General features: G+C 54.1%; 1 protein-coding gene across 4 annotated transcripts in view; it reads right to left on the reverse strand.

Moving 5' to 3' along the window:
* TRAPPC12 (trafficking protein particle complex subunit 12) overlaps positions 1-15181 on the reverse strand; it is an 85561-nt gene that overhangs the window by 11617 nt on the left and 58763 nt on the right. For 3 of the 4 annotated variants that reach the window (XM_081797259.1, XM_081797257.1, XM_081797261.1), the window contains exons 7-8: positions 5961-6033; positions 2999-3072 (exon numbers count right to left, since the gene is read on the reverse strand). In XM_081797259.1, the coding sequence (XP_081653385.1) occupies positions 2999-3072; positions 5961-6033 (147 nt within the window). Of the gene's footprint in view, positions 1-2998; positions 3073-4206; positions 5090-5960; positions 6034-15181 lie in introns of those variants that run through there. The other variant, XM_081797260.1, reaches the window with a different exon arrangement.

The following is a 15181-nucleotide window of genomic DNA, read 5'->3' on the forward strand; positions in this document are numbered from 1 at the left end:
GAGTGTGTGCACAAGCGTAAAGAAGTGTGCGCATGCAAGTGTGAGAAAGCAAGCGGGTACATGAGTGTGTGCACAAGCATGAGCAAGTGTCCACATGCAAGTGTGAGTGAGAAAGCAAGCGGGTACACGAGTGTGTGCACAAGCGTGAGCAAGTGTGCACATGCAAGCACGAGTGTGAGAGCAAGCGGGTACATGAGTGTGTGCACAAGCGTGAGCTCGTATGAGCAAGTGTATGTTGAGAGGCACCTCTTGTGGGGGAGGCAGTGCCTCCCACTGCTCGGTAGCTGGTTCAGGGCCCTAAGGTGGCTGAGGCCCCAGCTGAGTGTGCACGGGGTGCCCCCACGAGCTCCAGGGGGGAAGTCACCTGCTGTAATTCAACACCTGCCCATTACTGCTGCTTTCGAGTGAGCAAAAGGCAGGTCTGAAGTTCCTGTTAGTGCTCGAGTGTCACTGACACTTGTGCCCCAAATCTTGGCTCCTGTGTCACTCCAGCTGGCACCGTGGACAGCCAGAGCCAGGATGTGGAGGGCGGGGACATGCCCACTTCCACAGAAGTGCAAGCCCATGGAAGCCAATGTCACTGCCTCACAGCTCTGTTTCAGCACCTGAGGCCAGGAGTCAGTTTTCCGAAGATGATTTGACATGAAAGGACAGCTTTCAGAAACCAAGCAATGATCCCTGATGGAGTTATTCTGCCGTGGATCTGTGCAAACACGACGCTCCTGGGAGAATAAACCAGGGCAGATCCACCGGCGTGGAATGCACGTGGGAAAGCTGGCTTCCCGGTAGGAGGTCAGACCACGGAGGCGGAGGGACCGCCACCAGGCCAGCTGCGCTAGTGGGGCCTGCTCCTGCAGGGCCTGGATGGGAGATGGCCCGGGAGCGCCTGTGGCCTCGGGGACGGGCTCCGGAATGTTTCGCGGAGACTATTTGCAAATGAAGCAGAGTGGAAGTGTGCCACAGAGCTTCCTGAAATTGATTATCATTGCTTGACATGGTTTATTTGCTGGAAGTGGAGGGAATACAGTCTCTTAAAGGGAAAATGGCTCAAACGATCTTTTTTTTACATTTTTAAATTTTTATTTATTTGAGAGCGAGATAGTGAGAGAGAGAGCACGAGCAGGGGAGAGAGGGAGAAGCAGGCTCCCCGTGGAGCAGGGAGCTGGACACGGGACTTGATCCCAGGAGGAGGCAGACGCTTAACCGTCTGAGCCACCCAGGCGCCCCTCAGATGAGCTCTTTTGAGAGTTTACCCCACTGCAGACCACACAGACTGGCTCTGGGAAAGGCCACTTGTGAGCTGCTTACAGGACAGGCCTATTCTAGCTCAGTGCTCACCCTTCTCCCTTTAGCAGCTACGCTGGTTTGGTGGCCGCGAAACTGGATTTACAACTGTTTGCAGGCAGAGAGGGTTTGTGTGGATGACTGAAGCGGAAGAGGCTGGTTTACGTGGCTGCGTGGTCCCTCAGCTGATGCCTACGTGGGGCCGGGAGAGGGGGTCCCTGCGGCACAGTGAAGCAGTAGGTGCTGGTCAGCCAGCGTGGCGCCCTCACACTACCACGGGTCTAAGGAAAGGGAGTGGCATTTAAAACGTGGGACTGTGCAAACGTCCCCGGCCACGGCACACCCGTCCCCAGGCCCAACGGCACGTCCTGCTGGTATTTGGGGCTGAAACGTATGAGTGGATTTCTTGTCATAAAAAAGTTAATATTTATTTCACCGTAACAGACACGTTACCGACAAGAACTGAGTGGCTGATGATATAACTCGCGGTTGGACATGAGCAGCACACGAGGGCCGTGCACGCGCCCCACGTGGCCAGAGAACGCGCACGCACGTGCTCGCTCAGGCTTCCACTGCACAATGTTCCCTTTTTAACTCATGAAAATGGAAGATTAGTGGAAAATTCCAATTAACCTGCATTCACCATAAAGTACTTTTGAAACAGTAACAGGCTCTGTCTTGGGTCCCAACGACGTAGGCAGAAAACTTACGTGGGGTGCTTGACGGTACTGTTACCACCATGGAAAAACCAGTAAGAGCACTTTTCTCCCGTAATCTTCAAATAAAAATCTACCAGTGGAACAGGTAACTTCCCTCCTGGGCAGTCTTAGCCCCATGATTCATGAAACATCAGTCCTGTGAACGAACGATCTGCTCTTTCTTTGTCCAAGCCGTGGGCTTCCCATGTAGTGGCAGTGGCCCCAGGGCGGGAGGCTGGAGCGTGGGGCGGAGGGGACAGGGCCCGGCTCCAGGGAGGGACCTGCTCACTGAGGGAACACACTCCTTCCTGCCCACACACACACACCGGGGGCAAGACCACGAGGGATGGCACCACTCGGGCAGCCACCTGCTCAGAAACACCGGCTGCGCACACAGCAGGGAGAACGCCCTGAGCTCCTTCACCCCACACCGTCCTTCGCCCCGTGTGCGGAGGGGTGCTGCGTGAACGTCAGAGCCGGAAGGGATTCAAAGACAGCTCTGAGCCTCTTCAGAGCCGGCGCCTGGGGCCCCGGGACATGAAGGACGCTGCAAGGTCACCGTCTGCGCCCTCGTGTCCCACCCCTACAGGGGCCACCTGCGCCCCCAGGGCAGGCTGCTCTAAAGCGGGTTCAGAGCACCCGTCCCCTCCCTGACCGAGTGGGCGCAGGGCTGTGCTGGGAATGCACGCCCATAGCCAAGCCCTCCGCTCCGCGCCCAGGGCACGAGCCTCACACACGGGGCTGTGAGGGGCGGATGTGTAACATGGCTGTCGCACTGGGGCCAGTTATGGGACTCACCCCGCCACGACAAACTGCCTGCTCTGCTGTGCTGAAGATCAAGCTCAGGAATGACCTTGGGCTGACCTGAAGGGGTCTGGGGCTAAGCGATTCCCGCCGCAGCTCTCCCTGCACCCCACCTTGGGCTAAGCCTCCTGCTCACCGCGGGGCACCTCCTCATCAGGGTCCCAGCCACCCCGCGCAGCTTCTGCTGACACCCCCCTCCAGAACGGACGTACCTTCATCAGGAGCAGGCAGTTTGCCATGGAGCACATCACCCGGCCTAGTCGGGACCGCCACAGCTGAATGGAGGCTGCAAGAGAAGGGCAGCGGTGAGCGTGTGCATGTCGGGGCCACGTCCCAGCCCTCGGCCACGGTCTTGTCACCGTGGCTGCTGAGTGCAGGGCATCAGGCCGGCGCTCTTGGCTCGGGGTGGAGAGTGGATGCAGAAGGCACAAAGCAAGAACAGGAGGCTAACGGGTCAGCTTCAGGGCTGACAGGAGACCACACAGCCCAGCCAGGACCATGCTCACAGAGAATGAACACATGGGTCTACCTGTGGTTGGGTCACTGTCCAGACACTGGACCCCTTTCCAGGTGACCTGTGGGAGGCGCCGCCCACCTGCCTGGGGGTGCAGTCCAGCCACAAGCCCCCGGCTGTGGGGCTGGCAGATGGCTGGCCCACCAGGGTGTCTGCACATCGAGCTCTGTGTCCTGGGATCGGCCTTCTCCAGGCCCCACTGCAGAACCTCTCAGATGGAAACTGTAACTACCACCCTGCCTCCCAGACTCTGTGAGCATCAGTGTGAGAAGGGCACAGAACTGCTGCCTAAAAGGCCAGGAGCACCCTCACATGGGAGGGAGGAGATGGGCAATGATGCAGAACCAAAGCCAGCTCCCCACAGGGTGTCTGCCCAGTGGTGGCGTGTGGTCACACACATGGCCCAGGAGGAAGGCGGGAATGGGGGGGGACAGGGGAGCATGGTGGGAGTGGGGAGGACAGGGGAGCACAGCAGGACCAGGATGGGGAGGAGGGTGAGGGGGAGGAGGGCAGGGGTGGGGAGGCAGGTGGCGGGGGCACATTGGCCGGGTCAGATGGTTCAGCTGAGGGCTGGGGGCGTACGTGAACAACCATACTCCAGTGAGCCCGCCTCACCCCGAATCTGACCGTCCCACTGCTGCCAGGACCGATGGCCAATTGTGGGGTAACAACTGCCTAGAAATTATGCTTATTCTTGGACTACTTCAGAACACAATAAACTTAATTGCCAGAATTAAGAACTTAACTCACTTCGCCTTTCAGCAATTAAAAATACATTAGCTGCGGGCGCCTGGGTGGCTCAGTTGGTTGGGCGACTGCCTTCCGCTCAGGTCATGATCCCGGAGTCCCGGGATCGAGTCCCGCATCAGGCTCCCTGCTCGGCGAGGAGCCTGCTTCTCCCTCTGACCCTCCCCCACTCATGTACTCTCTCTCTCTCTCATTCTCGCTCTCTCAAATAAATAAATAAATCTTTGAAAAAAAAATACATTAGCTGCTTACAACATCATCTTTGTGAAAAGAAAAATTCTGAACAGTATCTTTTGTTAATGAACATAAAATATGGGCTGTCTCAGTGAACCGCAATTTATCTCCACAGACTTCTTTCAAGTGCTAAAATTCTTCCCCATTCACTTGAAAATCTGTTTATCTGTTATGACCCTGAGGTCTCTCCGAACTGCTTTCTGAGATCTAGTAACTACCTGTTAATTCCCCTAAAACAGGCCCTCAGTGGGGAAAAGTGACCACGTGCAGACAATACCAGAGAACGAGATGTTGGAGGGTGAGCAACCTCTCTCCTTGCTAACCGGCCTGCAGCTGCACTGCTGGGAGGGACATGCGCGCGCATGTCCACACACACACGTCCACACACACTGCTGAGGACGTGTGCGTGCACATACACATGTACACACTGCTGGGAAGGATGTGTGCGTACACACACACACTCTCCCCTACACACCTGGCTGTCCTTTGGGATTTCTCAAAGGACGCTATATTTAAAGCATAGATGTAGCCCAGGGCTGTTGGCCCCAAAGGCAAACATCTCCTGCCCACGCTGTTCTCCCTTCTCATGCTCCTGAGTGCGGCCAGGCCCACCACACCCCCGGGGGCACCAGCACGGCTCTCCACCTGCAGTATTCCCCTCCCCAGGGGAACACTTTCGCCTGCTTTCGGCCCATCGTTCTTCCCCGAGCAGCTTCAGAGGAGGCCCACCGCTTGCCAGAGTAATGCATGCTGGCCAGTGGTCTGCAGAGTCCGCTCCAAGTGAGGCACAGAGAGGTGGAAACTGCCCCTGGAGGTGAGACAAAGTGGGACCGACGCTCTGGGGAAAGGGAAGGACAGGCCCTGAGGAAGGAGTGGTAGGTGAGGGGCTTCTCAGGGAGGTGCCATTTGAGTTGGGTTTTGAAGCATAATTAGAAGTTCATCCTTAATGTTCTCAAGAAGTTGTGGCCAGCATGATCTCTTTGTTTTTTTTTTTAAGATTTTATTTATTTATTTGACAGAGAGAGAAACAGCTAGAGAGGGAACACAAGCAGGGGGAGTGGGAGAGGGAGAAGCAGGCTTCCCGCCGAGCAGGGAGCCCGATGTGGGGCCCGATCCCAGGACCCTGGGATCATGACCTGAGCCGAAGGCAGACGCTTAACGACTGAGCCACCCAGGCGCCCCATGGCCAGCATGATCTCAAAATGTAATCAGCTCCCAGCAGCCCAGTGCTCAGCGTCAAGCCTGAATTTGTCAGCCTGGCCTCGTCGGCTGTGTACAGGGCCCTCTTCCTCTCCTCTGCAGGACTGTAGGGCCTCACGCTCCCCCTGCCAAGTCTGTAGTTCTGGTGGGCAACCCCCCCCCCCGAAGGACGCCCCTCCCAGGAAGGCCTGGGCTCCTCTCTGTCCCAGCACCTGCCTAGTGTGGAAGCCACACTGGTTTCTGGATTACTGGGTGTAGGCAGGTCCTCTGCACCCAACGGGGCTGCCTCTGGGCAGCCCTCACACCTACATTTGCTCATGTATCAACAGTGCCAGGCCTGTGCTTGGCTTCCCAAAACAGGAACGAGCAAATGAATGCATGCAAGGACCAATGCAAAGGATGAGACACAAGAAAAGCTTTGGGGGCCGAATCTTCTGACAACTCTCGATAATTATTTAATGAAAAGTCTGGCCACTGACCTTGTCTGTTCTCCTGTGTGATGCTGCTCATGCTTCCGTCTTCAGCTAAGCCTTGCTCCAAATTTGTTAGGATCTGCGGTAATTCCAAATAAGAACAACAAAATCATAAAAAATGAATTTGCTTCTAGACTTTGTCATAATATATCCTAAGAGGAGCAGATTTCTCTGTCTGAAAACCAATTTGTCAAGGAATGTTTCACATGGACACATTTTAAATATCGCCATTCACCACACAGGGAGGCATAGCGGAGGGGAAGCCGCTCCCTAGCCGATGGTGGAGATTGGGTTTATGATGCTCATAAAGCCCTCTGAGACATGAGACATAGGGTAGCTGTTTTCTCTTTTTAAGAAAAGCATCAAGTATGTTACACACGAGGATGACTATTCACTTCTGTGAAAAGATCAGTCTCATTCCTCCAGGGCACCAGGACGGGCGTGGCCTTTTTAAATACTTTCTGAGCAACTGTCACTTTATATGGTTTCCACGGTTTGGATCATAACTTTGGGTTGCTTCTTTTGTGGTTTGGCTTTTCTTGAAAAGAAAAAAGGCTGTTACCACTGGAATCTGGGTAGAGAATGTGTTTTTTGAGTGGCAGGATGAGGATAGCAAAGCATGGAGAGTAAAGACTTTGCTGGGGAGAAAAAGTGTTAATTGAAGAAAGATTATATCACAGCTCTGTCATTACTGCCTTCAGGGCATGGGCATGTGCTTTTGGGAAAAATTCTTTTGTTCATCAGATTGTCTTGCCAGTTAACATCTCCCTCAATGACCCACCCCGATGAAGAACTGGCTTTGGGTGTTCACACGCCTGGTCCCCATGGACACAGCAAGGAGGGTGAGCTGGGCCTCTCTGCACCTGCAGGAGTCTCTCACTGACTCCTGACATGCCGGGGTCAAAGCCGGAACCGCAGAGGTTATCTAGTGGGGTCTAAACTGGGTCAAATGACATTTTTCAGCTAATCTGTCTTCTGATAAAGGATCATGAAAACAAACTGGGGCCAGGAAAGGAAGTCTTGACGGTGCTACTGATTTAACTAACCTTGGCTGGAATGGAGGGTGGACGGGAAAGGAGAAGGGGCAAGAACTGCTGAAGAAGAAGCGCAGGTGGCACGGCACCTCCTGGTCACTGGGTGGGACGCAGGGGGAGGAGTGGGTGTCTAAGCAGAGGCAGGCCATAGACACTGTTAGGGCAAGGTCACGGGTTGGCCTCGCACCATGGCATCTCTGTGGGCTGCCGAGGACCCACCTCTGGGGCTACTGTATCTGCAGCCTGGGCTGAATCACAGGACGCCAGGAGTCTCGGGGCTGGAGCAGTGACTCGGGAGGGAGGTGGGGGGAGAGCCAGCAGGGGAAGGGGCAGGCTACTCTGGGGCGGCAGCAGAAGAGGAGAAATGTCACAGGAAAGACAGTGGGAGCCCCCAACCCCTCTGATGCCGATATGCAGACTTCATACAGTCACAGTGTGCTCACCTCCAGAACGTTAGTTCTGTAAAGGAAAGTGATGCAAAACACGGGCAACCAAAGCCCGAACTGTCTAGTCTGCAACTGTGGTAAGGTCCCATTTCCGTTCCCCATCCCTTCTGTCCTTGACAAAATGACCAAGGCCCATGTCCAGGTCGGACGCTGGCAAGCACTCCTGGGTCTGCTCCCCACAACGAGCAAGGCAGGATGCACCGGCCTGGTCCACAAGGTGCACCCCATTTACACTCCTCCAGAAATCCTCTAAGTTCATGGACCCTGGAGCATACACATGACCTTGGCATCTGGTATTTTAAACTTCAGGTTCTGATTTTTATGCTTATGGTGTGACCCCAAACCCTGCACTTTGGTGAGCTTCAGGTGACACGCTGGGGACCGATGATGGCCTGGGGACCACAGTTTGTGGGAAAGCTCTGGGGAAGGAGCCTCGTACCTCTCCCTTTGGTGGGCTGTCACGGGCTGCAGGTGGCATGGGGTAGTTTTGGGGAATGGGTTTTATGCATGAAGCATCCTGTGTACAGACAACTGGTGGCTGGCCCTAATTCAAGGACCCAAAGACTAACAACCTACCTGAGTCCAGACTAAAGTGAGAGCACGTCTGCCCTGGGGGGCTCAGATTTCCCTAGAAAGTCCTGGGACCTACCCATCCTCACCACCATCTCCTAGGGGAACTTTTAGAAAAGAGGCCTTCCAAAGTGAAAAGAGGTTTCTTGGAGCCGCTTCAAGCCACTCAAGGAATATTAAACACTCGCATGGACCAGGCACCACGCCAAGTCGCTTGTTCAAACCCCGATCTAACCTGCACACAGCCCCGAGGCAGCTGGTGACACCCCGCATCTACAGGTGAGGAGCTCGGGGCTTACGAACGCCAGTCACTCTGCCAGGAAGAGCCAGAGTTGCCCCTGGAAAGCGTTCCCGTCTGCCTGACTCCAGCCCCTCCCAACCACTGACTAAGGACAGACAGTGTCCTTCGGGGCTTCACACCTTGAAAGAATGTTCTCTTCTTCCCATGCAGATCACAGGAGAGACTACACAATGCCAAGATACACCAGCTAGGAATGCAGAATTCCAGGCCTCCCCATTCCGCCGAGGCCCGCTTTCTGCTGGGTTATCATGCATGAGTCGGGGCTGGATCGTTTGCTAACTCCTGTGGACTTGTGGCTCACTTCTGCTGCATCAGATTTCATGCTACGTTGCAGCTGCTGAGGGAACGGCTCACATTCCCAAGTCCGTGTCCTAAGATATGCAATGATGCAATCTGAAGTTTCTAAAGGTGTGAATTTCCACCATGAGTTAAGACAAATCTTGCAAAACCCCAATGCCAGGGACACTTGTGGGCTCCTGTGAGCGTACACTCTGAACATGCACAGGGCCAGGAGCCTAAGCCTCTCCCGCCCTGATCCCCAACAACGGGGACGCTCCAGCCCTCTCCTGCTTGTGCCCTCTGAGCACGCACAGCCCTGGGAGCCCGAGCACCAGCAGCAAAGGGCAGGGACGCCGCCCTGAGCCAGGAAGCAGGGGCCGTCTCCAATCTCTCAGTCACCTGTCTCCACTTGCCAATCACTCCCACCTTATCTGATTAGCCACAATCAATTTGCTCTCTGCTGGAGCGAAATGGTGCACCGGTGCTGTCTGGGTCAGGTGAGGCCTGGCAGCGGCCAGACGCCGTCGGCATGCTGATGGCCAGCCTCCTCGAGCACTTCCCCGAGAAGCTGGCTGGCAGGGGCTGACAATGGCTGTCCTTGGCTCCATTCTTAACTAAAAGATATTAACCCTTCCTGGAAACAAAGCGCTCACCTCTGCCTTACTAGCCCTCGTCAGTAGAGAGCCAACCACATCCACCCCACTTTTCCAGAAGGCACAAACACGTGTCTTCCCCCGGGCTGCTTCTGCTGGGGTGGGGCGGGTCTCTCTAAACTAGCACCTCTCTGACACGGTACCCTCTGCCAGGCTCACCTGGATTGTGGGAGGGACGGAGCTGAACTCAAAACCACAGCCCGTGTGTCTGTATCAGCAACTCATACCGCAAGCTACTCCGGCACCATTATTTGTGGACTGGATCCACTTACGCAAGCAGGGCTGGAAATGTCAGTATTTCTACGCCCTGGGAGCACGGCAGGTTTGTGTAAATCGAGGTACACGTCACTCTTCATTGATACAATTACACCGAAGCAAACATTTACTACCTTACAGCAAAACCGGTGCCCTGGACCACCTGGTAAGGATCACGGGTGACTTTATGCTGAAGCTGGGCCCGTGGCCGGATTCATGACCACGACCTAATCTCGGGCTCACTGGTCGGATGCGCAGAGTCTATAACCATCCTCTGGGGAGTCTTCCATGTTAGGGAAAGCCTGCCTCCTCTGGGCCATGACTGGCTTACGGCCGCCGAGGACCACGCACTGCCCTGCTTACCGGAGCCAGACCCGCCTCTGGCCTGCCTTCCGGTCACCAGCTGCACCACCGGCTTACCTTTACCTCCCTTTTCCCTGCAGGCTCGTGCAGCTTTATTCAGTAGAAAAACACCTCATTATAAAATTAATATGTGCTAACATAAGACTGAGAAAACACAAAAGAACAAAATGGCCTATGTTCCTGTCACCCACACAGCTAACAAGATGCTGCAATTTCCCTTCAGTAGACATGATTCATTTCACTGAGGCCATGCTGCAACTGTAATTCTGCAGGCTGGCTTCGAAAATTAGTATTAGGTCATTAATATTTCCCATGTTATGGCTGCGGGACCAAGATAACCACTGAGAAACCATAGCAAGCCTTGACACCCCAGGTCCGGTGTCCCCGGGACACCCCAGGTCCGGTGCCCTCCTGTGGTTAAGGTGGCACAGAGTGGAATCAAGGGGAGACCTCTATCTCGGCTGTCCCCCAATAAGGTGGGTGACAGAGCTCCGAACTGCAGAGAGGACGCTGGCCCAACTGGGCTGAAGCCATGGGTGGCAGGTGGTTCCTCATCTACCCCCAGCTGCTCCTGGGCGCCTCCCACCGCTCACTGCGGCTGCCACGGAAGGCTGTCTGTTCTCGTTTGGGAAATCCACGCTGGGCCTGAGCCTGCTCGCAGCAGTGGGCGGACGGCACGGACCCGAGGCTGCTGCCGGCACAAACGCACTCTGCTCTAAGCAGCCTGCACTGCCCCTGCTGACTTTCTTCCCAAGGGACGGCGACCTGCACGGCCCTGGCGTCCACGTTCACCCCTTCCCAGGCATTTCACTCTACAGCCACTGCTGACCTCCAGCCTGGAAAAACGACCTTGAAGACCAACCACAGACACTACCCAAGCACTGAAAACACACAGGATAGAGAACTCTTCGGGGAATGTGAACTGAATTACTCTGCTTTCTTCGCAGAAATGAGGACTCCGGTTTTGTAGACTGTCCTTGAGGAAAGCTTCTTAGACCAGCATCAAGGCTTCTGATCAATCCGAGGCCACCACGCTCTGACCTCCCGCCTGTCCCAGTCTGTGCTGAAGACACGAGGGGGTGGCCTGGGGGTGGCCCGGCTCCAGACCCAAAGCCGGACACCATCGGGCCAAGCCATGTGCGTGAGGGCTGCGCTGAGTCCGTGCCCCGGAGCTCAACACCACCGACCCGGGTCAGGCAGGAGGCTGGGGGAAGGGGTGCAGGCTGAGGAAGGAGAACTGAGGGAGGGGGCAGGTGGAGGGCACCACCCGAGGAGATGCTACTTCGTGGTTTTGACTCCTCACCCATGAAGAGCCCTCCGCTCCCTGGGCCCACGGGGACCAAGCTCTGCAGAGCAAGGCCAGCAGGGGTCGCCACACAACGGCGATTTCGGGAGGGCCACTTTCCCAGGGTAGCAGGGAACACTGCACTCTGGCGGAGCAGAAGAGGCTGTAGTTTGACTCCATGGAGGAGCAGGGACCGGGTTTCTGGAACCGGATGACCTGTTCTAGTCCAGGCTCCCCTGCCAGCTCACTGTCACAGCCTGGTGACTTAGTCCTGTGAGGCTCAGCCTCCACATCTGTACGATGGGGACGCCATCACCTCGAGAGTTACTGTGAGCATTAAGGGGCGTAACGAGTGTAAAACACGCCGCACAGCATGTGTTCCGGTGTGAGTGCTGCTTGCGTGTTGATGGCGACCCCACGATCATCATGGTCACTGTGGGTGGTCGACCTCTGGCACACCCGGGGCGAGGGGGGCTGAATGGCCCAGGAAAGAACACAGAGCATGCAGGGAACCGTGTTGGCCAACAGCCTCCAGTTTAAATCTTTCCTTGGGTTTCTCATTTGTTGTGATGGACTCAAAAAACCAGCTTGCTGGTGTTGGGTGGAACCTCCAACGTCCAAGTCCTATGGTCTAACCTGTGACCTCTCATTTTTGAGGGGAAAGCCGAGGACCACTGGCCATGCCAAGAGCAGAGCTGCATGCAAGTAATCCAGCCACGGCGCTAACTTTAACCCACCAAGTCCATGCTGTCCCAAGAGTACTGTGCGGGCTTTTCCTATTTTTAGATTTTGTATGTCTTGAGTAAATAAATTTCAGCATGAACACAGACTTCCTGCCATTTAATTCTGCATGACCATAATGTACTGACGAGCGGCTCAAACGGAACACGACGGGGAGAGACAAGCACGCGCCCAGGACACCCAGGACGCTCGCAGAGGACGCGGCATGCTGTGCTCCCGTCCGTGCACGGCAGGAGCTCAGACACACACCTGGCAGAGGAGCGAGCCCAGACCGAGCCACCCTGACCCACAGCGGGGTCAGACACAGACCTCTCTTAAACTCCACATCACATGGAACAGCAGTGTATGCAACTGATGAATCACTGAACTCGGCCTCTACAACTGATAATACACTATATGTTAATTAAACTGAATTAAAACAATAAATAAAGGTGTAGTCTTCCAAAAGAAAAGAAAAAGACAAACCTCTCCAGGCTCCAAAGTGCCTGGGGGGGCGAAGTCTGGCTGGAAGCAGCCTCGCTTCTACGTGGAGCCAGCTCGGGAAGGGAAGGGATGCCTTCAGGGGCACCACGTGGCCGCCCAGAGGATGAGAGAGGATGCTCAAGGGCGGTGCTTATCTGCTGGGGTGATGGTGGGGGGACCTGAGGGGACTGCAGGCACCCTCGCGCTGTCTCTCCCCTTCTCTCTTTGGCACCAACCAGTCATGGCCCACGGGGTTACCGCTCTTCGGAGGCAGGGCCAGGCTTTAAGCTGGCACGTAAAAGAACACATAGAAATTACACGCTGAAATTAGCCACGAACACCCTTTTGGCCAGAGACCAACACACTCCCTCTTCCAGGACCAACTGCTTGTCTTTCTTCCAGAAAGAGAACCACCTGCCGTGTCATCAGTGAAGCAGCAGGAGAAGCACGGACTTCCATCCGGGTCACGCCATACGAGAGGCCATGGCGTCCGTGACGTGCGGTGGGTGTTCACACGGTGAGAAGCAGGTGACACCGGGGAGACTCACGTCACACGCACGCACTGGCAACGGGTCCCTACACTACTTCTGTCTTGTCTCCCTCCGAGCCGTGTCGGCGTTAAGAGAGACGCTCCCGTGGCGTGATGGTGCGAGACCTGGTTTCCCTCTCCCACCCACGCTGAGCGGTCAGCTGCCATCACCTGGCCACCGGGGTCTGAGGAGGGAGCTGGTGCAACGGAGCACAGGCATGACCCCATCTCCAGGATCGGCCTGTGCGAGAGGCCACTTCAGACACAGGAAGACGTGCTCCTGCTGGACGGAGCAAAGACGCTGGGCAGGCGTGTGATTTGGAGCACGCACCCCAGAGCCAGACAACCTGGGTCAGATCACGTGATCACAGGCAAGTTAGTCAGCCTCTCTGTGCCTCAGTTCACTCAGCTGTAAACTGGCGTAACAGAACCCCTAGTTATAGGGTTTGTGTAAGGATTAAATGAGCTAATATTTGAAAAATGCTTAGGACCAGAGGCTGGTTCCTGGTGAACACGACATGTTCAGTAGAAGTACGAGTAGCCTAGAGCCGTGGTGGTGGAAGACCCGCCCTCACCTCCCACCGTGACCCTGCCTCCCGAGCTACGGAGCTCGATATTGAAGATACAGGCCGCCTCAGCGCCGGAAAACTGACCTGCAGAACTCCTGTCTCTCTCCGACCCTCAAGTCCCTGTAACACTAGGCATTTCCTCTCAGGTACATATGGAGGCAGATCATCTGCGTACAGTGTAGAAAATCACTGACTTCACATTTCTCAGTAACAAGTTATGTGTTTCTTATTTCTGAATATAATTCTACCTTAACTGGGTTTCAGGGATCAAGGAAAAAAGTGTTAGAATCTAAAAAAATGTTGGCTAACACAATTTCCCCGTCAACTCATCAGTGTGTAAGAAAGAAAATACGTTTTCCGTTTGTCTCTGAAGTTCTAGAAACCAGGAGCTGGTACAAAGCTGGAGGGTGTAAGGTGCCCAGGACGCCTGCTCGTGCTTGAATGAGGTGCATTCTGTGCAGGGAGGAGCCCACCTACCTCCCTGCTGCGAGTCCCGAGGACACCACCATCCTGGGAAACCTCCACAGAAACCCCATCAGGAGTAACTGGAAACAGAAAGGACGAGCTGGACGAATCTAATCTCATTTAAAAAGAGCACTAACGTGCTGCTCCCAACCTCACCGCTTGTTGTCATAGTTCGGAAAGCCCTCCACAGACACGGCGTCGCCCAACCCACACAGCAGCACCGCGAGGCAGGCAGGAAAGGCACTGCACTTCCATCCTAAGGACGAGAAGTCTGGGAGGCGGGGGTGCCCACAGCCTGGCGATGGGGAGACTCTATAGATCCCATATTTCCTCCAAATATCACTAAATGGAATGATTTGGTCTTTTGTTGATGCAGCTTGGTGCCTTCCACATAACTGTTATTTCCCAACCAAGAACAATTCAGAAAGCACTTCCGAACCTTATCTGCCTTTGGAGACAGTATTACGAAGGACCGTTGTCATTATACAGTAGAATCTGCTTTGATTCTGGAACATTTTAAACCATTATCTCTTTAAATATTGTTCCAGTGCCTCTGTAAGACACGAGGCAGGTGCTTGTAGTATTTGCAGGATGGGAGAATGGTCTGCCACATTTAAGGGCATATGATTTTTACACAACAGAGTATTTCCCTGCTTTGAATCCACCAATAATACTAAAGAAGTGTTACATGCCAGCAAACTAGACAACCTAGATGAAGTGGATAAATTCCTAAAACATATACTCCTCCAAGACTGAATAAGGAAGAAATACTAGACCAATTACTAGTAATGAAATTGAATCAGTAATCAAAAAACTCCCAACAAACAGAAGTCTAGGATCAGATGGCTTCACAGGTGTATTTTACCAAACATTTTAAAAAGAGTAAACACCTGTCCTTCTCAAGCAATTCCATAAAATTGAAGAGGAAGGAAAGCTTCCAAGCTCATTCTACAAGGCCACAATTACCCTGATACCAAAATCAGACAAAGACACTAGGAAAACAATAAAAAATAAAGAAAATCTCAGGCCAACATCCCTGATGAACACAGATGCCAAATTCCTCAACAAAGTATTAGCAAACTGAATTCAGCTATACAATAAAAGGATCACACACCATGATCAAGTGGGATATAGTCCAGGGATGCAAGGATGGTTCAATATCCCCAAATCAATCAATGTGATATACCACATTAACAAAATGAGGAATAAAAATCCTATGATATCCCCATAGATGCAGAAAAAGCATCTGACACAATGTCCATTTATGATAAAAAC

The sequence above is a fragment of the Leptonychotes weddellii genome, chromosome 10 (genome assembly GCF_054177405.1).
Source record: "Leptonychotes weddellii isolate Sample4059 chromosome 10, ASM5417740v2, whole genome shotgun sequence".
NCBI lineage: Eukaryota > Metazoa > Chordata > Mammalia > Carnivora > Phocidae > Leptonychotes > Leptonychotes weddellii.